Consider the following 22,901-nt stretch of genomic DNA (forward strand, 5'->3'; position numbering starts at 1 on the left):
CTAAACGAGTTCATCCTGCATGATCACTCGTTCAACAGCTACAGAAACAATACCAACCTTGTCATAATTCTTAAACTGGTTTGAGAATACTTTGAGTTTATTGCAGTATCGGTGAAAAAGGTCATCCATGAGAATATCTGGCCCAAAGTGTTTTTTTATAATGCCTTCCATAACTGCTCTCAGATGAGAACTTTCAAACATAATATCTTCAGGAGAACTCAGCTTTACTTTGACAAATGATTCCTCCACCTTGAGAATATTCAAATGCTCATCACTGGACACTAGTTTAATCAACTCAGACGGTGTTGGTATGTAGAGTGGTAGATTGAACGAGTCGAAAAGTTCTTCCTCTACCAGGCCCTATAATTCAAGAAGTTAATTAATGTCACATATAACTCAAAAAAATGTACATGGCAGATGTATTATTACCTCCTTAACCATGTCAACGAAAGCGTCTCCCAAGACATCCGCTGAATCCAAGATGCATAGTTCTGATTCATTGCTCTTGCATGGGATGGATATGAATATTAACCCACCAGGCGTTAACTCTTCAGATCTTGCATCAATGAAAGCTTGAAAATCGCTCATAAACTGAGCAGCGAAAGCCTGTTTGACTTCACAAGAACTTCTAACATAACTTATTCTGCTTTTGTTCCACGCTCTGGAGTCCTTTATTAGTACTTCTTTAGGAACTTCAGAAAGCTAATGACAAGAGAAAGAAGAGTGCATGAAATTCATGGACCGTTTTGGGAACAACTGACCGTAAAAAGAGCCAGGAACTCCAGCTGCCATGTACACCCTATCCGAAGGAAGAGCATTGAATAGGGTGTTGAAGTCGTTGCTAAAGGTGTCACTAAAGAAAACTTGAAACTCGGGGAGGCTGGTGAATCCTGGAAATTGAGCATTGAACTTGAGCTGCACTTCTTGTACTATGGTGTTAACACATGAAAAAGTGTTAGGGCCTACTGAGCATCCAAGGTCTGCGATCCTGAAAACATTGCAACTTTTCTGTAAATCCAGATGGTCTCTTATGCATCCAATTAACAGCGATTTTGTACCATTCAATGCCTCTTCCTGTCATAAATAAATCATGTCATTGCATATAACATTTGAATCCATTATAAGCAAGCTAACCAAGTTTTAGTGCATCTATAATTATAATATCACTTTGGTACGCGTTAAACACTGTATCTGAAACTTTGAAATATATTAGTAATTCTGCTGCAGCAACCGAACTTATAATGCATATGCTAGAACATAAATTTATAATGTACTTGCTTTTCGAATCCATGGAGCATATATAAACATGTGTGCTTGTATGATGTATCAGACTATCAGTGCATAATTAGTTTATCAGTGTGCGCAAGGAGATTGTTTGATCGATGTGCAGCTAGGTTCGTGCAAATCAAGTACCTGTATTTTGGAATTCCGGGTGTAGCTGTTAGGGCCATCTCCACCATTCATAGCTACATTGTACTCCATCCCTCTGTTATTTCTTGCTCTGATTTCTGGCTGACATACACTAGTTGTTTTGTTATCTTTTTCTCTTTTATTCATAGATTGGCTAGTCTAGGCTAGGTGGTGAGGGAGCCAAGCTACTGAGACAGTTGTGTTACGGTCCTGAAATTAGTGAGGGGGCCAAGCTATTGAGACATGTGTGTTATGGTCCTGAAATTAATTTAATATTCTAATCAATCTAATTAAGTGATCAAAATGCTACTACAATATATATTTAAAGATTTTTGAAATTAATAAGTAAAGTCATAAGGCTTTCAAGGAACTGATAAGGCCATCTCCATCAAACCTCCAAGCACCAGTTCCTCCAATCTTGCCCGATGAAAGCTTTGAAGCCACTTATTAGCAGATCTGCGAAAGCCTTTTTGACTTAACAAGAACTTCTAACGTTACTTATTCTGCCCTTGTCCCGGTATATCACTTTCCAGTTACTTAATTTATTAGTAGTAATAAGATTACAAAGATAATGAAAAATGAAGATAAGAAAACCAAACTAGAATCAGAGTGCATACTCTCCGGTGACTAGCTAATTCAACATTTTAGCTAGACAAGTCGATCATCACCGTAAAGATGCTTTTACAGGGGAACAAGAATATCTACTTATTTCAGCAGAACTCAGATTTATTTTCACAAATGATCCCTCCACCCTGAGAAATTAATGCCCATCCGCCAACACCATTTTAATCATTTAAGACGGTGTTGGTACATACATTGGTAGATTGAACGAGTCGAGAAGTTCTTCCTCTACCAGACCCTGTGATTTCAGTAGTTAATCAATGTCATTCAACTCAAGAGTATTGCAAAAGGTAGAGATATATTATTACCTCCTTAACCATATCAATGAACGCATCTCCCAAGGCATCCATTGGATCCAATATGCATAGTTCAGATTCATCGTTCTTGCAAGGGTTGGATATGACCATTAACCCTCCAGGAGCCAATTCTTCAGATCTTGCACTGATGAAAGCTTTAAAGTCGCTCATAAACTAAGCAGCGAAAACCTTTTTGAGTTCACAAGAACTTCTAACATAACTTATTTCGCCTTTATTCCACGCCCTGGAATCCTTTAGCAGTACTTCTCTAGGAACTTCTGAAAGCCATTGACAAGGGAACGAAGAGTGCTTGAAATTCATGGACCTTTTGGGAACAATTGACCAAAAAAAGAGCCAGTAACTCCAGCTGCCATGTACAATTTATTAACAGGAAGAGCATTGAATAGCGTGTTGAAGTCATTGCTAAAGGTGTCGTTAAAGAAAACTTGGAACTCAGGGCGGCTGATGAACCCTGGAAATTAGCATTGAACTTGAGCTGCACTTCTTGTATTATAGTTTTAACACATGAAAAAGTGTTAGGTCCAATGACTCTTCCTGTAATAATAATCATGTACTACTGTACATCTATAAGTATAAAACTTAGATCATTTTGTTACGCGATAAAGACTGTACCTGAAACTTAAAATTACATCATCAATGCCGCTGCAGTAAACAAATCTTAACTGAAATGTATGCCTACTTATTAGCATATGCTAGAACTTCAACACATAGTGTAAATACTTTTCAAATCCATGCAGCACATATGAACATGTGTTTATCAGACTACCATTGCAATATCAATTTGTGTGTGCAGAGTGTAAATGTGGATTATGTGATCGATGTTCTGGTTCAAGCAGATGGAGTACCGTATCCTGGAATTCCTGGTGTAGTTTTTAGGGCCATCTCCACCATTCACAGCCACAGCGTTTTCCATCCCGCTATCATATTTTAGTCTAACTTTTCAGGTAAATGCTTCAACCACAAGGACACATGTAGATTAACCGCGTTATAAATAATGTACAACTAAACCATCCGAGGTTGTGCAAATTATTTTTTAGCTGTTTAAGTCCCCCGCTGAACTACTGCTTGAGGCCATTGATTCTGTCCAAGATCCCAAGTTAGGACACCTATTTGGAAGCTGTTGTGCTTCTGAGGCTCTCTTACAGAGAACTTTCGCTTAAAATTCTCTGCCATAAATATTTTACTAAAAGAGTCAGTACTTGAGGGTCGGCAGTTATATTTGTATGTGCGCGACCATGCTCCTGTTTGTTGTTTAGCACACTAACTAGGACAATCGCGACAACTTTATAAACATGAATGATGAAGATACTGCAAACATGTAGTCACGACAAGTTTGCGAACTTAAACTTACAATTAATATGATTAATACAGTGCATTCACATATATGCATATCATATTTTGCGAATTTTTCAAGCTTACTAGTTCAGTATCATTAGCAGGGACTCTAGGGAACACAGTCTCCTTGTCTGGAACTTCTGCAAATGTTGGTTTTAATTTCCACAGAGATAATTTTTTAAATTATTAACACTGAAAAAAATTGGTACAGTTTAAAATGCTCATCACTTGTCACAACTTTCATCACCTCAGATGGTGCAGACTGGCAGATTGAACGAGTCCATGAGTTCTTCCTTGATCAGTCCCTGTAATTTCAGTAGTCAGGCAATTTCATAAACCTCAAAAATACTAATACTTGCTTGCTTGAAATGATTTAGACCTTTTTAACTATCTCTTCCAATGCATATCCTAAGACGTGACAAACTTCGATGAGGCCATGGTTCAGATTCATTAGGCTTGCAGGATGTCCTTTAAGCCTCCAGGTGCTAATTCCCCCGAAAAAATTTAAAATATACAGGTGTTTTTCAAAAATTTGTTTGGTGCCCTCAGAAAACAATTCTCCATCCGCCCCTGATGGTAAACAGTGGCGGAACCAAATATCTATAAATAGATAGATACTCCTCCCATTTTTCAAGGCTTTTTACTACCAATGCCCCTCTTCACCCTCTTAATAACATATCATGCCATTCATTTTTTAACAAAAACAATTCAACCGCACGTGGACCACCTTCCAGCTGGGTCAATCACGTGAATGGGAGGTTGGTATGTACTATAATATCTAACTTCAAAGATTTTGGCGGGTTGGTCTTCTGGGTTAAAGATCAGACTCCTGGACAATCCTTATGTTCCCTCACAAATCAATGCTATGTATTTTTTATTTCATTCTCAGATTGTTTGAATTTGAATTTGAAATCCAGAGCTTCTTTTTCTCTTCCTCCTTCAGACTAGGAGCTTCATTTGTTTTTCCAAGCCTCGCTCTGTATCTTCATGGATGAGGTTAGTTGTATAATCTTCTTCTCCCAGGTTATGTTATTTCTTTTGTTTTGTCATGACAGTTCTCCGTATGTGGTTTATGTTTCTCAATCACACCATTATCGATTAGGTCATCGAATGCCAAGATGGAGGGCCTGTATCTACTGTAGGCGGAATCTCGAACAAAACAGTTGTGGGTTAGTTTTTTACTCCCCTATTTTTAATTGTGTACTTGGTTGCTTAGTATGCAATGTGTTTGTTATAATTACTCAATTGTTGGTTCAAACTCCGGCTTAGGTAAATCGTCTAGGAAGCCCTTGGGTGATGTTACAAATGTATCAAGCCCTTATCGGATTCCTGCTGCTTTGCAGAAGGCAAGCCCCTTTTCATCATACTGTTGGAAGTAGCTTTATAGAATTACATCAATATTGAAACATTTGTTAACTTTTAATTTGCAGGAAAATGTTACACCCAGTATTGAAAAAACAGGTAGTATACTTAAATTTCACACACGGATAAACTTTTCCTAGATTACATTGTTTTAATTTATGGTTACATTTCGTTTATGTTTGCCTGACTCATCACAGTAAACAAAAATGTTACCAGTAAGAGAGGTTTGGCTGCTGCATGCAATGAATGTGTTGCAAGATCACCTATTTCTTACAATTTCTCTAGCCAGGTTTTTTTTTTTTTTTTTTTCGGACAGTGTTTGTTTGAACATGGTACTCATTTGGACTAGGAATTGATCAATTTACTTGACAGGCCAAAGTTCATCTTCCAACCAGTGGATTGTTTTCACCTGAAAGCACAATTCGTAATTTTCTTAAACCAGCATCGTTTTGTAATTGAGTTTAATACATTGCAGTTTTTAAACCCTTTTTTGGTGTTTTAATACCACTTTTCTATGCTACAGCCAGTAGTCAGTTTACCCCTCTCCAGAGGAAAGGCTCGCTTCGTGTTGACCATCCAGCGGGTACTTTTCCAAATGATCAATGCTGTTTTATGTATGTTATGTTTCTGCAATAAAAAGATAAATGTGCAGGTGTCCAAGAGAGGAGGAGGAAGGCAGGGATTGCTTACCCTGATTGTGAATCTCAACATATACCTAAAGGAGTAACCAAGAAGGCAAGACGTGCACGACCCGAGGTTGTTGATTCTATTACCAAGAGTTTTTTATTTGAAGAGACAAATCCAGTTAATAAAATGGTTATTCCAACACACCTTGATGATGGTTAGTCTTGCATTTTCAAAAGGACTTCAACATCCCAATTTGAGGTTTATTTTGACCTTTGTCCTTCTACAATACAGGAGAATCTTCATTTATTGGTGATGAGGAGTTATACGATGACTTCCTTGAAGTTGATGGTGAAAGCAGAAACTTCTCAAATACATTGGAATTATTGTTATGCACACACTCTAACAAACTCTTTTTTCCTGTTTTTTATCAGATTACGAGGAACATGCTGAGGAGTTCAATTCCCGATATGAGAAGAACCTTAAACCAGGTTTCATATTAATCATTTTTTTGTGAACATTTTGGCTTACCCAACTAATTACAACTGCAGTAATGAACATTGATATCCTGCAGTTCCAAAAGGTTACGGTTTCATTGGTCCTCCAACTGGTAGATGTGTTAAATGCCAGTCAATTATGTGGGTTGAAGAACGATGTAACAAAGGTGTGAAGAAAGGATTGTTCAAATATAATATATGCTGTGGTAATGGTAAAATAAAGCTTCCACCAGCTCCAAGGACTCCGTCATACCTATGGCAACTTTATAATGACCCTTTGAAAGGTCCGCACTTTCACCGTAACACGCGAGTGTACAATTCTATGTTTGCCTTCACATCAACTGGTGGGAATGTCGACTCATCTATAAACAAAGGAGGATCACCTTATGTATATAAGCTGAATGGGCAGAATCATCACCTCTTTGGGACCTTGATTCCAGATGAAGGGAAAGATCCAAAATTCTGTCAGTTGTATATATACGACACAGCCAACGAAGTTCAGAATAGACTTAGGTGGGTTGAGGTGGATAGGTCTGATGAGATAGATGAGGAGATTGTTAGCGGTCTGATTGTAATGTTGGATGAAAAGAATGAGCTTGTGAAAAAATTTAGGAGCGCTAGGGATAGGTTTGAAAACAATGAAGTTGTGGAATTGGATATTTTTTTGAAAGTTTCCCGCGCAACTGATGGGAGGGAGAATCGCGTTGGTCCTTCGAACGAAGTTGCTGGAATTCTGGTTGGAGATCAGGAGGAGACTGATGAAAGTCGCGATGTAATTGTTGAAGACATCAAAACAGGGCTGCAGCGTATTACCAACATTCACCCCAAATTGATGGCTTTGCAGTACCCTCTACTTTTCCCTGGCGGTGAAGATGGTTTTCACCTAGGTCTAAAATATGAGTCAACTGAAGAACAACGTGGTAAGACGAGAGAGAGCATCACACTGAAGGACTACTACGCATACAGACTACAAGTCCGGCACAATGAAGGTTTGTAATAGTTTAAATTAAACTCACCATTATACACGTAATGTTAGTATTTAATTTGCAATCGACACTTTGCAGGTATGACTCCGAGACTTGGAGGACGATTATTTCAACAGTATATTGTAGATGCGTTCTCAACAATAGAGCAGGCACGACTGTGGTGGTACAGAACCCACCAGACAACACTCAGGAGTGAACTCTACAGCCACATATGTGATTCTGTACGATCTGGTGATTCAGACAAATCCAACCTTGGTAAAAGTTTCATTCTACCAGCTGGCTATGTGGGTTCAAAGCGCTATATGCAACAAAATTTTCAGGATGCTCTTGCTGTTTGTCGTCATATTGGCCATCCTGATATTTTCTTAACAATGACCTCTAATCCTATGTGGCCAGAAGTTATTGAGATGATGAAGCTGATTCCTTTTGGTACACCTGTTGACAATCCTGATATAATAGCTCGGGTTTTTAAGCTTAAACTCACTCAACTTCTGAATGATATCCGCCAGGAAGGTTTTTTTGGGAAATGCATTGGAGGTACAATCTTTCCTGCAGATTTTTCATTCAAAGTATATTTGTAAATTCATAAAGTTATAACAATTTTATAATTAAATGAGGATTTTTTTTTTCCAGTTATGTATGTTGTTGAATTCCAGAAGCGCGGCTTACCTCATGTGCATATGCTCATATGGCTGGATAATGATTCCAAAACCAAACTGAAACGGAATGTTGACAAATTCGTCTCGGCTGAAATCCCCGATCCAGAAACAGATCCAACTGGTTATGAAGCAGTCAAACAGTTTATGATACATGGACCATGTGGCCCTGAATTCCCAAAATCACCCTGCATGGTTAATCACAAGTGTTCCAGGCATTTCCCCAAAAAGTAAGTATATATTTTCGAACTTTGTTAAACTTTTCAGATCTCAACCACTTTCATTTTTTCATTTCATTTTTCCTCACAATTTTAAAATATTTGTAGGTATGCAAGCAGCACAAGTTTTGATGAATCTGGATTCCCAGTCTACAAGAGGAGGAACACTGGTATCACAGTAAAAGTTAGAAATGCCGAGCTTGATAACCAGTATGTTGTCCCCTACAATAGAGATTTGTTGGTTAAGTACCAATGTCATATTAATATCGAGATATGTTGCCATGCTCGCAGCATCAAGTATTTGTTTAAATACTGCTTGAAAGGTCCTGATAGGGCAACTGTTGAAGTACGTGGTTCCCGACCAATGCCAAAGAGTCAACCTGAAGATCCTGTAGACGAGATTCAACAATATTTTGATGGGCGTTATATTTGCGGTGCTGAGTCTGCTTATCGCACCTTTGGTTTTGACATTCATCATAGGTCAATCTCTGTGGAGCGACTTCCTTTCCACCTTCCTGGCAAACGACCATGTACTTTCCGATCTGATGAACCTTTGAAGAAGATTGCCAATAGAGAAAAAAATCGCAGAAGCAAACTGGAGGCTTTTTTCCACCTTAATTCTATTGACAACTGTGCTCAACAGTATACATACGATGAGATTCCAAAGCACTATGTTTGGAATGATAAATTGTGTATGTGGACTCCTCGGAAGAAAGGTTTTCAAATTGGGCGCCTGACATACTGCCACCATAGTAGCGGCGATGTATGGTATCTGCGTATGCTGCTTTCTAGGATAAAAGGCCCTGTATCATTTGAGTCTTTGAGGACTATAGATGGGAAAGTATACAATTCATTTCAGGAAGCAGCGAATCATTATGGTTTTCTCAACGATGACAACGAATGGCATGAGGTAATTGCAGAGTGTGCCAAATGTGGATTTGCATCACAGATAAGGCAGCTATTTGTGCACATCATTGTCAATTGCCAAGTAAATGATGTTTTCAAATTATGGTCCTCGCATATTGAATCCTTGACTGATGATATATTACACAATCGTCGAAAAGCCACTGGCAATACAGTGTTGACTCTCACTGAGGAAGAAATTATGTATCATGCTCTTGCAAGTAACAATAATTTTTTCACACAAAGTAATAATACAATTACGTGTCCCCTTACAATCTTTTGTTTTCATTTTCAGATATTCATCAGCTGTTAAAGGGTGTTGGGAAGAGTTTGTCTGATTTTCCAATGCTACCTCAACCGCCTCCTATTTTTTTGAACACCGGAACCAATAATCTCATCCTTGATGAGACGAACTACGACGTTGCTGTGATGCAGAATGAATTTGACAAATTATTTGGGAATATCAACGAAGAACAAAAGCATGTTTTCGAAGAGGTAATGAAATCAGTAGAAAAGAAACAGGGTGGTGTTTTTTTTGTTTATGGGAGCGGAGGTTGTGGGAAGACTTTTTTGTGGAGAACATTGATACACAAGTTACGTGCTGATCGTAAGATTGTATTGCCTGTAACATCTTCTGGCATAGCTGCAACTCTTCTTCCAGGTGGACGTACAGCTCACTCTCGATTTAAAATTCCAATTATTCTTGACGATTTTTCAGTTTGCAACATATCCCATGACTCAGATATTGCTGCTCTGATTAGAGAAACCAGCTTAATTATATGGGACGAAGCACCAATGACTCACCGATACGCTTTTGAATGTTTAGATCGAACACTGCGTGATCTAATGAAATCAGTTCATCCTGAAAGATATCATCAACCTTTTGGAGGAATAACAATTGTTTTTGGTGGTGATTTCCGACAAGTTCTTCCTGTCATTCCTTTTGCCTCTCGTGCAGACACTGTCAATTCTAGCATCACCCGGTCACGAATATGGAGGTTTTGCACAGTTTTCATCCTAAACCGTAATATGCGTTTGGGTCGATCAGATGATGCTGCGCGTGATGAGGTGTTGAGGCAATTTGCCAAATGGGTTCTCTCTATTGGAGATGGTTCATATTCAAAAGTTGATTCTGGTAACTCTGATATCAGTGAGTTTGATGTAGATCTTCCTCCAAGGTACTGCAATTTATCTGATTCCAACTCATCACAGAAAATGATTGATGCTGTGTTTCCAGACCTTGAGAAAATGTATCATTCTCCAGAGTATCTTGGCGAAAGAGCAATCCTTACTCCGACCAACAAAACTGCTTCGTATATCAACTCTGTTATTGTTGATAAATTGCCTGGTGATCCAGTATCATATTACAGTCGAGATGATGCGCAGGATTTTGGTGGTTCAGAGAGTGAATTTCCTATGTGTTTCCCATCTGAGTACTTGCACAATCTTAATATGCCTGGTGTTCCCGCTCATCATTTGATTTTGAAGGAAGGTGCAATGGTCATGTTGATGAGGAATCTTGATCAAACTGTCGGACTATGCAATGGAACCAGGATGATTGTCACAAAATGCCTAAAACATTCTGTTCAGTGTGAGGTTATATGTGGATCGTCTGCTGGGCAACGTTTTTTCATACCAAGGATTGAATGTTGTCCCAGTGATACAAAGCTTCCGTTCAAATTTATTCGGAATCAGCTGCCCCTACAAATTTGTTATGCAATGACAATCAACAAATCCCAGGGTCAATCCCTCTCTTTCGTTGGTTTATATCTTCCCAAACCTGTATTCAGCCATGGTCAATTGTACGTGGCCATCAGTCGTGTTACCTCTCCTGAAGGACTTCAGATTTTCATAGATGACGATTTCGGCAAGTGCACTACCAGAACTCAAAATGTTGTTTATCCGGAAGTTTTTTATAACTTGACATGAATTTAGGATACTGGTGCCAAGTTTATTTCAGCATCAGATTATTTTATGCACGAAACTTACTTGCTTTGATTCTTAGTTCTTGTGAAAGTTACTTATCACACATGCGCTACTGTTCGTCTGTTTTAAATTATTTTGTCATATTATATTGATGGATATTTGTACATATATCCTCAATATGATTCTTTACTAAAATATAAATTCAAAAAATATACAATTTTTAAATTTGTATTATATAATTTTGTATAATTATTTTTGATGATTGTTTTTGAAATAAATTACTCATTACTGTTGTATTAGATATTATCATTGGAAAATTGGACAGAAATATGATCACTTGGCTAGATATATGTCGGGCTGTTCACGAAACGAATTCGAAACTAATATCTTAATTTTCATATTTGTATTCGGTTCAAATACATATATTCGAATTTGTATCCGTTTATTATCCAAATAATTATTTGTTTTCGTATTCGGATTCGGTTAGATTCACGAACTATTTGTATTCGTTTAAAGTACTCAATTAAAACAAGATGGAACTAAATAACTGAAGTGCTAGCCCTTGACAAAAGTTATAAACTCTCGTGTTTCACCATTTTAGGCAAATTATAAAGTACTAATTATACAGACCACAATCATCCGATTGAAAGAAAATAAAATTAAAATTAAAACCAAAATTTAAAGTTGAATACGCCTTGATTAATTCCAAGATCATACAATAGAACTTCCAGCGGCGCAACCTGTTACTATATGGACTGGGCTGCTTTAATTTAATATATTGTCCCAAAATAATCCATAACCCTATTAAATAAGAAATATAATTTTTTTTCTATATAATATAAAATAATATATATATATATATATTTATATATATAATATATAATTTCCGAATAATTAAGCAAATAGCGAATCTTCATTTATATTTTTTATCTATGCGAATTTGTATTTGTTAATGAACCGAATATTTTCTAAATTTTGAATTCGAATTTGTATTTGTTAATAAACTAACACGAATAATACTAAACGAATTCCAATACCGAATTAAAATAATTCTGAATAATGATCTTATTTCAGATTTTGATTAATAGTCGATTTTCTGATTCCCGCTTTTTATAACACTGAATAAAGAAACATAAATATAAATATATTATACATGTAAGTATTTCAGTTTAAAAATGAGAATCCACTTATAGCAAATAAGATTTTTCCATAGTTATGTTCTATTAATTGCATATTACGTTGTACATAAAAAACAAATGTTATACACATGGTTTATTTACTAATTTAATTATTATAATTACAATCAACCCCCATTCACTACAAGTTTTAGAACTGATTGAATGACATGGAAAATCAAACGGATGAGTACACTGTAAAATGTAAAATGAAAAAAGAAATACTCCCAAAAAATTAATGCACACGCTGGTCTGTTCACTGCCTTTAGTTTAATTAAATTACACACGCTGGATATGAAAAGTCAGAGCTGTTGTCTTAGTACTTATACCCTTGGATACTTTGCATGCCATTACAAAATTTCTGAGCAAAACAAAATGAAGCAGACTTCCTCTAAACCTCTCCAAAAAATGGCCAGATCCAGTCGACCAATCTCCCCCCTGCTGTTGCTCGACATCGACATTCTCCTGAAAATATGTCATCTGTTGCAGCAGGATGGCTTTCTTGACCTATTCTTCCTCATCCAAGTCTGGTTTCGTTTCCAAACCCCAGAAGCTGTTACCAAACTCCTACACAATTTAGACTGGAGTAGGGTGCACGAGGTTGTCGAACCCTTCAAGAATCTAGAATGTAGGGTCTTCAACAATTTCGTTAAGCACACTGTGGCGATTGGTGTCAAAGGAGCTCTTTGCTATAAAGCATGTAAAAACTTGATTCGAGGTAACACCCCGACCCAGCAGCTTAATATTCTACGAAATATTGCAAATGATGATGATTTGTGTTTCCTCGCGTACTGCGTGTTTAAAACACATTACGAGCCATCATCACTTCAACAAAACGGCCAGATTCTCCACCAAAAGATCTCTGAATCTTCAAAGTTTAGGTTGGAGTTTGAAAGCCATTGTAGGGCTCTGAACGGCCGCTGTAGGAAATACAAAGTGTTTTGGTACGATCGTCCTGATATATTCCCACAGAATGGCGTATGTTCTTCGTATGTCTCCGGTAAGGCTCATAACATGGATCCGTATGGTGTTGGCTGCAGCTACAAAGAAATCCTCGCAGCTACTTGCTCCGAATGTATGATTTTGATGATAAACTATAAAATATTCAGAGGCTATTAGCATAATAATTATTGTAAGATATATTCCGCTTTAATCTACGAGGCATTATCTAATTTTATTGAATTTCTTTGCGTCTTCCATTTTTATTTAATTAAATACATTTTTATTACGCAAATAACTTTTTCATGCATACATAAAATATATATTCTTTGTATATTGGTACTCCTAACATACTCAATTGTTATGTGCACCAAGTAGATCATGAAAGGTTATAGTAGTTTTTTGTCATTAAATGCTGATTTAACACCGAATCAGAAAATGGGCTATTAGTACGCAGACCTAAGCACCATGGCTATGTCCTGCCTGTGTTTTTTTAATCATGCCAACACATTCAGCTGTGCATATAGCCTGTACCCCATGACGATTCTACTGTACTAAAAAGTTGAAAATTGAGGTTAACACACGTACTCTAACACTTAGTAGTACAGTATTACTTAAACTTCACTTTGATGGCTAGGCACCGTCTAGCGATTAATCGGATAATCGGATTTTAATCGGAGTGATTAATCGGATCATTAATCGTAATCAATTTAATATTATTTTTTAAATAATATATATTAATATAATTATATACAGTATAAATTTATAGTCATATAATATCAAAAGATTAATGATTTTTTATAACACAAAACATGTTTTTATATACATATACAAGTCCAGTGATCTAATATATAAACTTGAATTTGATTGAATCTACGAAGAAAGATATTTGCAAATTTATGTAATTAGAGTTTAAAGTTATTATTGAAAGAGTGGAAGGTAATAAAAAAACTTTAATTTATTTGTATTGTCATTTCCGTGCCTTTTGTTTTATTTCAAATTAAATTTTAGAATTTTAAGAATTTTTTTCTTTTAATTTTTATTTTTTTTAAATTCACCGTTTTTTGACCGACTTTTTCCGATTAATCCCGACTTTTGATCGATTAATCCCGGTTTTTAGAAAAAACGATTTTTTCACCGATTAACGCTTAATCTAGATGGTGACCGACCGAACAGCGATTAATCGGCGATTAATCGCCGACTTTTATTACACTGGGCAGAAGTAAACACCAAGATAACTGAATGTGTATTTCATACACCCAAACGGACATTATTTTTTTGAGTACACAAAAATATCAAGTCAAGATGTTTTTTATTTATTGTTCTGTATTTTCCTTTGCTCAAATTAAATCTTTATAGTTTTATATTTTTGTACAATACAACTTGGTCAGAATTAATTAATTTTTTTTTACATTGTTCTGTCACATAACAAATTAGTTTTACTTGTGACATGTCATATTCATCTCCAATTCAAAATTCATCTCGACGCATGCATGGATGATTTAGATTTTTCAATGTAACATGTGTACGCGTGTTTTACATAATTACCATGTTTTAATTATCTTAACCAATTTTTGGTTTTTACATTCGGTTTTACCATATGGAAGATGGTTTTCCGAATTCTTGGTTTTTTGCATCTTTAGTCAGTAATTGAAATGTTGTCACATTTTCAATAATTTTGGTTGAATTGACTCCTTTTTGAGCACTGATCCAAAGTTACTCTTCCATTATGTTAAAATACTTAAAATTACATCTCAAAGTTTATTAGAAGTTATTTATTCCGGTTAGATTTTTTTTTCTTTTTTCCCACGACAAAATTTTATCAAATTTGAGTCAACCTTTTGATCAGTTACGCCAGCACAGCAGGCTAGGTGACGAAAAAAATGGGACAGTTTGTAAAAAGAGATTCCCAATTCATTGTAAAAAGGATCATTTAAGAAATTCTCACCAAATAAAAAATATCACTTATGATTTAAATCTTCCCGACTACAACTTTTCATTCACCTTAATCCACAGAAATGATAGAGAATCATATATCATTGTAAAAAATCCGAACGTAATAAAACAATGGAAAATCAAATAAATATGTTTGTTAAGTCATTCAAAGATGTAATCAGGATAATTTAACTTTCATAATCCAGAATGCTAAAAATGAACCAAGAACTATCACATCTCATGATCTCCTTCCAAGACTCTGATTCTGAACTGGTCATACGACAGTGTTGGGCATTCAAAAATACAGACATTCCCAACCTTTAAAGCCAAACCATCTCGTAGTATTTTCCAACCATCTTCAATTGTTGGGCATTGATGATCATCCCGCTTCCTGACTAGAATCCTCCACGAAAACAATCCTGTAAAAATGTTAAGGTACTGGAAGTTGTCCCACTCTATTGACAGATTGTTATATTCATTGGAGATTTCCTATGAAAAAGAAAGATAAACAAAACAGTGAAGATCACAACTCATCTATAATATCACTATATGAATATGTAGCAGTTTACAATTACTTACAACAGCAAAACAATCATCGGACATGTGTTTATTTTCAACAATTATTTGAAAATAGTTGTTCAGCAGAGGATAGGAACCACTTGCATCTATAAAAACAAAATTTCAGCAAAAACATTCGCATAACATATGGAAATATGTAAAAAAATATTAACAATGGAATGAGTTAGCTATTTACCCATACAAAGTGGTGTCCCTGGGAAAACAACCTCGTTCTGTTCCGAATCAAAGGCAGAAATTGAAATCGTCTTAAACCCATCATAATTCAATAACAAATTACGAACAACAGACATAGTATCTAATCCTACTATATTAGACATTTTGCTCAAACCATTGAAACGACTACTCTGTGAATCATATGAGCCATCAAACTTCTTTCCATTACTAAGTACATATGTAATACGTTCTGGCAAGAATAAACCACATCGCTCAATAAACTCTGCTGGAGCATCCTACAGTATACATTAGCACAATTGATCAATGAATGTGATAAACACACAAAATTATAAAATGCAGACAAACATACAATTTCATCAAAAATAGATTCTACAGTTACACGAGTACTGAAGAATCTCCAGCCACCATCAGCAACGGAAACTACAGATTAAAAAAATTTATTAATTTCTGCGTCTTTGTATTGCAGTACCACGTAGAATTATTCAAAAAACAGTTATGTACTAACCGATACTAGGTAAACATAGTTGTAGACAATGTACTCTATCTGGGTAGCTGATTTCTGCACCATTGTCGCCAATTATATAAACGTTGAAACTGAAACGCCCAAAATACTCAAAGAGAAGCAACTCTCCTCCCCTCAAATCCATGTCTCTAAAAAACCATAGAAAACCCTTCATCTCGCATTTAACCAGATCAAGTTCAACACGCAGAATATATCCGTTACGGAGTTTCAATTCCATTGATTCATACAAAACCTCACTGTATTTCGAGCAGAATTGAACTGGTAGCTTCTGTTAAAAATTAGGTTACGCATTATGATAACAAAACTATTTACCTTAACCAAAGTATATAGAAAAGATATTCTAAGACAGATCTAAACACTACCAGTTTGTTCGACAATGTGTCTTTGCGATTCAGCCCAATGTAAAATTTATCAGCCAAAATCCCAGTACCTTCGACCGACCTGGATTTAGTTATACAGGCAAATTAGCTTATTCTAAGTTTCGGAAGTCAAAATCAGCATAAACACGAATCTTACCTCATAGCCTTTCGAAGTTGAAGATACAAAATATGCAGTTCACTTTGATTTTTGACACTCAACAGCTGATCCTGGTCTTGCTTCTCCAGGCCCCCTCTTTCCTCTTAGTTGATATTTTTTTTTTTTACACTGAGTGGATACTTCACTCTAAAAAAAGCCCAATAGACAAGTGGAAGCCCATAAACGCGAAAAACAAGAAGTACTTTATTTGTGGCCTCTGCTATTGTCATAAAAAGAAGTATTTCTTTTTTCATAAATGTACTGTATTTCTTTATAACTACGTTTTATACCATTCATTTTTACCGATATATGTATCTATATCCTAATATTGAAGAAAGATTAGACCTCTCAAGTACATTTTTTTATTGAATATTTAATACTCAGTACGGTGATTTCGTGATTAGTACAAATTTACATCAAATATAATATACAATGCAATAGTCTTTAGGATATAAATTATGTGCAAATCATTCTCCAAACCGCATGCATGCAGCAGCGGGAAATATTCAATTATGGAACATAAACGTGGATCCTTCATCAACCCCCCTGACCTCGCCTAACAACAACCTGGATCCTTCATGTTTTTCCCCCTAACAACCTCAACTCTAAAATGATGGTAGGATTCATTAATCCACCGAAAATAACAAAAATCTCCAACATCTAGATTCATATCTTTGCGGAAGTTTTTCCAACCATTATTGATAGTAGTGCGATTAGCCGTCCGACATTTCCTAATTTCAAACTCCCATGAAAAGTGTCCTTTGTAGATTGATATTTTGTCATTCTTTTTCCATTGATTGGTTACACGCATGAAATCCACTGAAATTGTCTACAAAACAAATGTCATCAACAAAATAATACCAAATCTTATACATAATATGAAGCAAGATTTCATGATGGACAGACTAACCACTCCAGGACAGTTTTTTAACATGTAAGAAGGCATAACCCGGACATCAAACTCAAATGGATAGCGTAATGTCAAGAATAAAGTACCTGCATAAGAAAAAACATAAAAATCACTACGTCCCTCGATAAAACAAAAAAACCCAAAAATGAAAACTTACCAAATGTTATTTCATTGACATCCAAGCGCACTTCCACGGCACTTCCATCAAATAGACTCAGTTTAAAAAAACCACCAGATTCATAGGTAAAAACCAATAATTCAAGCTTTTCATAACTGGACAACCTCAAACCATCACATATTTTTCTCAAACCTGAAAGTTTCCGCTCCAAAAATTCAAAGTGACCACCAAATCTAAAATGATTCCTCAGAACATAGTTGAACCACTCAGGTATTACAGAACCAAACATTCTCCAGAATTTTGTCGGAAGCAACTATAAATAAAAAAAAGGATTGTATTACACAATATGCATCGGAAATAATCTTTACCAATAAACCAATTTTTAACATCATGCATTGAATTTTAAATTACTCACAACTTCATCAAACGTTTGATCCGCATTACTAATAAACTTAAGAAACTTCCAGCCTCCATGATATGTTGAAACTGAAAGCAGTGGTTTAATATATCTACAATTAGTGATAACACTGAAAGCAAAAGATTTGCAATGATTCGAACTATTTTACCAGTTTCTGGAGAAGAATGTTCAGATGCATGGCCATTTGAGGGATAGTCTATCTCATTACCGTCTTCACCAATAATGTACAGATTAAAATTTGACCCATCGACGAATTCGAAGATCAACACTTCGCCACCTACGATTCCAAAATCAGAGAACAACTTGCTTATACCCAACAAACGATGATTTTGTCGATCGTAAACAACATGCATCCTATAACCCTTCCTAATGTTTAAAATCCAGTTTCCTTGGAGAGTATTTCCATGCATGTTACAGAACTTCGGAGGAAGTATCTGAAATATCAAAACATTGTTGCATAAGAACCAAAATTACTATCTACGAGCAAGCTTGAACAAATTAGAAAACTAACTTACCAGAAACATTGAAGAAACATCTTCGGAGGTTAAGTATTTGAAAAATTCTGGAATTAAAGTCGTGGAATCCATCTTTATTGTTCGACTGTTCAAGGAGAAGAGACCATTGAGATGAGATGTTAATGTTATCGTCACAAATAAATCTGTAAACTGGTAGGGAGAAATAAACAGTAAAACTAATAATTAACTTCCATTAGTAGTTACCTAGGTGCAAATAAAATACAATTTAAAAATCCTACACCAAGACGGTTTCTGAGTCTAAATCTTGCCACTAAGGCATAAAAAATTAACTGTCTTTTTTGTTTATTAAAAATAAACAAAAAACTATTGTCTATTATATCCATGTTAGAAGTGTTGGATTCTTCGGGTTCCCTTTTATCATAAACTTTGCCCTTTTTCACATATTTCGATGTGTAATCAGAACGAGAATTTATTTTGTTTAATTTAAACATACATGTTGAAGAGATTATAAAAAGAAATAAAAAAAGCAAAGGTATGATTTTTAACGTACTTCTCAAACCTCGAACTAAACAAGAGCACTGTCTAAGTAGACCTCATTAGGTCTCGGTTTTTCATACATTGAGATCGCATGCATTGACATAGATTGGCACACGTGTGCAATAGTTGGCCACACGCAGTTCCCAAAGGCAATACTCCAGAATTACAGATTAATAAAAGATAAAAACCAATTTACTCTTCTGCTCACATCATTCAAAGTGATGCAAGTGACCAAACTTATTGAACACACAACGTCAAAACACGCATCGGGAATACAAAAGGAGTGATTTGAACAACCAACACATCTAAAACCGTGCTCGCCCCAAACCTAGATGCCCAGAGCTTATAAATAAATTATAAACTAAAGGGAAACATAACTCTTCAACAATCCCTGTATCAGTTCTTTATTTTCCACTTCAGCTCTGTTAAAATGAAAAAAACAACCTTTCCCGAGGAGTATCTCCTCAACCTCAACATAGATATCCTTTTGAAGATTTGCTCCTTGGTACTGCAAGATGATTTTGTTGCTTTTACAAATTTGTTTCAAGTTTTTTTTGTCTACATGAATGATGAAGAGGTTTCCAATCTTCTTCACCATCTTGACTGGACATACATGCATGTTCACAGGATTTCGTGGAACCCGGTTGTTTCTGTTAGATTGACTCTCTTCTTAAAGAAATGTGCCGAGATAAGAGTTCCCCATGCTCTTAGTTATAATGCATGCAATAACCTCTTCCTAAAAAAACAGATCCCGGAAAATATGTTTCTCCTTCAAAATCTAGCAATTCGTGATCACTTTTCTTTTCTTGCTATAAATATCTTTAGACCGTTCTACAATGCAGAAGCTTTTGAAGAAGCTGCAAAAGCGATTCATTCCATGTTCATCAGCAACCAAAATTTCAATGCACAACTAAGCTATTTCACGCAAGCCCTTAATGGTCGTCTCAAACTGTGCGTAGGGGGATGGGGTGCGAGACAAATTCTGAAACCATCTTTTTCCACTTGCCCATTGTACAAAAAACGTCCAGCTGACCACTACTCGCCGTACGGCTGGCCTGCGCATATGGAAAGGGTTAGATTATCCAACTGCAAGCATTGTTTTCTTCTTATGCTCTTCGAGATAATTTTCGATTAGTTTGATAAAATATTAGTTATATTGGGATTGAAACAACATCGAAATATCTTTTGTTATGTGAAGGCTGGATGAGATCGTACTATAGGCAATTACTTTTGTTATGCGAAATGTAAATGTTAGTATTATATATCTGCATTATGAAATACACAGTCTGTTTTTGCTTTACGAATTTAATATTGCAGTGCAATATTCAATACTAAAAACGATGATGCATTATTAACCAAACTTCAGTTAATAAATTATATGGAAAATATTGCAAGAGAGGAACTAAAAATAACCAAAAATGTTCCGCTTGCTTTTTCATAAAATAAAACAATTTGTTAATTATTAACACACTAACTACATTTATTTATTACATTTTACAGGGAATGTAACAAATCTATTGTTTGTTATTTCTAATAATGTTTTAACAGAAACTAAATAAAACGAATTTGAGCATCAGTCACAGTCAATAAATAATACTCAATGATATCTTTTAATAAAAAGTGGTCAATAAACAGAAAACCATTTCTAAGGAACTAAGTCTTCCCATTCTCCAATCTACACTACTTAATAGTAACATCAGCTATACCAAAGGAGATAATTTACCACTAAACAGATTTCTTCACTTTCAAGGTATCGGTCCCCTGCAGAAAGAAATCTAACGTATCCCCTTTCTTGAGGTTGTTCTTCATTGTGAATTCATTCCAACCCAGACCAAGTCTGCAGCTCTTCTTTCTTCTGAGGACTTTCAGTTCATGAATTTTACCATCCATGATAAGTTTCAGAGAAGTTGATTTATTCCACTTCTTATAAACCTCATGTAAAAAACGCGGTAGAAACTGTATTGAAGAAATATATTATTTTCTGATTTTCTTAGAGTACCTCTAATAATTTGCATAGTTCAAAAAACATACCACACCATGGTTGTTCTGATCAACATGTGATTTTAATAACTTCACACTGAACTTAGAGAGATATTCAGTGGGCAGAACGTTTTCATGTTTTACTGCATAGGCATCTGAAAACACTTTCATGAAACAATTATAACATTATTCAGCAAAGAACAATTCACTGTGAATTTGTTATCAGATGTACCTTCCTCCTCTAATGGTGTCTGATTTGTTGATCTACTTCCCAGAATATGAACAGAACCACATCCTGAAGAACAAAACATTTAATACAATAACTAAGAAATAATAGAACGAAAACATGGTATTACACAATCAGATATTTTTACCTTCATTAGAATCACTGTCTGATATGATATATTCCTCCGGTGCATTTAACTTTACAAGATTGTATGATAGTAATTTCTCCTGCAGACAGTTAAAGATTTCTAATCCCTCTTCATTGAATATTGAGCCATAGAACTTAGAGTTGCCAAGATATTCAAGAAAGATTGTGAAATCTTCCTTTACACCATATTGCCTCATCAAAGTTTTGATACCAAACAGCAATTTCTTTGTTTTAGAGTAATTACAGCCATAGACCATCCCATCAGCCAGATAGATTTCAGCATCATCACTAATATCATCTCCATATTTTTCAAGAAAAATTGGTGGTACTTCCTAATCACAATAACTCAATTCAATACTAAAATAAGTGTGAATTTTTTTGTAAAATAAAACATGTATAAAACTATCAAAATGATCTGTTTCACTCACCAATTCACCGGCATGAACACTTATCCAGTTCAACACTTTGAACCATTTTAGATGACCTTCACCATCCACGGTACCTGATCATTTTACAATAGTCTTTAAAACATCTTTAGGACAAATCAAAAGACTATTAAAGTTACATTCCATATGTTAAACTCAAGATTTTCTAAACTAAGTTACCACTTTTGTACACCGCATTGCTTTGTTCTTTGTGAAAGATAACAACTTCAAATCGCTCTTCTTCATCTGTGCTCACAAGCATTAATTTGTCACCAATAGTCAGGTTGGAAGCTCTTGCAAGTTTATTCCACTTACTGCCAAAGAATAACCTATTTCTCTTCCATTGCAGTTTAATTTTCCAAAAATTTTTTTTAAACCCCAGCACAATCCACTGCATTCCAGGTTCAAAACCAAGTTCTGTAGCTTGCTCATATGAAAACACCTGAAACAATTGATCGCAACAGACTCTCTACAGAGAAAAAAGTTAAATTTACATTATGATTCAAAAAAACACACCTCTATCAATTCATCGTCCCCCAGATGTTTTGCGTGAATGACAATTTCAAGTTCTCCTTCAAAACCAGAACAAGCATTGTAACAAAATATGGTCTTCAACTTATCCTTCTTTAATTCACTAATAGCCGATAAAGGTTCCATGACACTTGGTCTAATTCTACTTTTGTGTAATTTGGCTTGAGCAATATCAGCAGTTTTTGTGTAATCTACCTCAACAGCGTACTCATTAAAAATTTGAACTGTGAATTCAGTACCACCGATGTACTCTAAACAAAACATATAGCACACATTGACAAGATAGGCTTCTAAAAAATTTTCTATGCCTTCGACTGTTCCAGACTCACTAACAAAACGTCCAAGCCAGGTCTTTTTCAATGGAACATGCAAGCCTATATTATTCAATCCAAGTGAACTGAAATATACAGCAAACTCCGACGGAAATTTCTGAGGAA

General features: G+C 35.5%; 2 protein-coding genes across 2 annotated transcripts; one reads left to right on the top strand and one right to left on the bottom strand.

Annotated features, from left to right (window-relative positions):
- LOC108201464 (loganic acid O-methyltransferase) lies at nucleotides 1–1,482 on the bottom strand. Its single transcript, XM_064085385.1, is given in 3 exon segments — nucleotides 1–360; nucleotides 430–1,074; nucleotides 1,414–1,482. Coding segments are annotated over 3 exon segments (1,074 nt in total).
- A 3,188-nt stretch (nucleotides 1,483–4,670) lies between these two features.
- LOC108201466 (uncharacterized) lies at nucleotides 4,671–10,858 on the top strand. The gene is made up of 15 exons (XM_017369746.2): nucleotides 4,671–4,679; nucleotides 4,786–4,852; nucleotides 4,953–5,029; nucleotides 5,114–5,144; nucleotides 5,243–5,334; nucleotides 5,418–5,469; nucleotides 5,569–5,628; nucleotides 5,698–5,886; nucleotides 5,964–6,020; nucleotides 6,104–6,160; nucleotides 6,244–7,155; nucleotides 7,231–7,689; nucleotides 7,786–8,038; nucleotides 8,135–9,150; nucleotides 9,225–10,858. Exons 1-15 carry the CDS (start codon nucleotides 4,671–4,673, stop codon nucleotides 10,856–10,858), a joined length of 4,965 nt encoding a protein of 1,654 aa, XP_017225235.1.
- Nucleotides 10,859–22,901: the final 12,043 nt, after the last annotated feature.

Source organism: Daucus carota, chromosome 9 (assembly GCF_001625215.2).
Source record: "Daucus carota subsp. sativus chromosome 9, DH1 v3.0, whole genome shotgun sequence".
Lineage (NCBI taxonomy): Eukaryota > Viridiplantae > Streptophyta > Magnoliopsida > Apiales > Apiaceae > Daucus > Daucus carota.

Bases quoted from the DNA above. Each gene is read 5' to 3' on its own strand.
- LOC108201466 (XM_017369746.2), top strand. The intron at 5,335-5,417 runs GTTTTTTTTTTT...TTTACTTGACAG, and splicing joins CTTACAATTTCTCTAGCCAG to GCCAAAGTTCATCTTCCAAC. The intron at 6,021-6,103 runs GTGAAAGCAGAA...GTTTTTTATCAG, and splicing joins TGACTTCCTTGAAGTTGATG to ATTACGAGGAACATGCTGAG.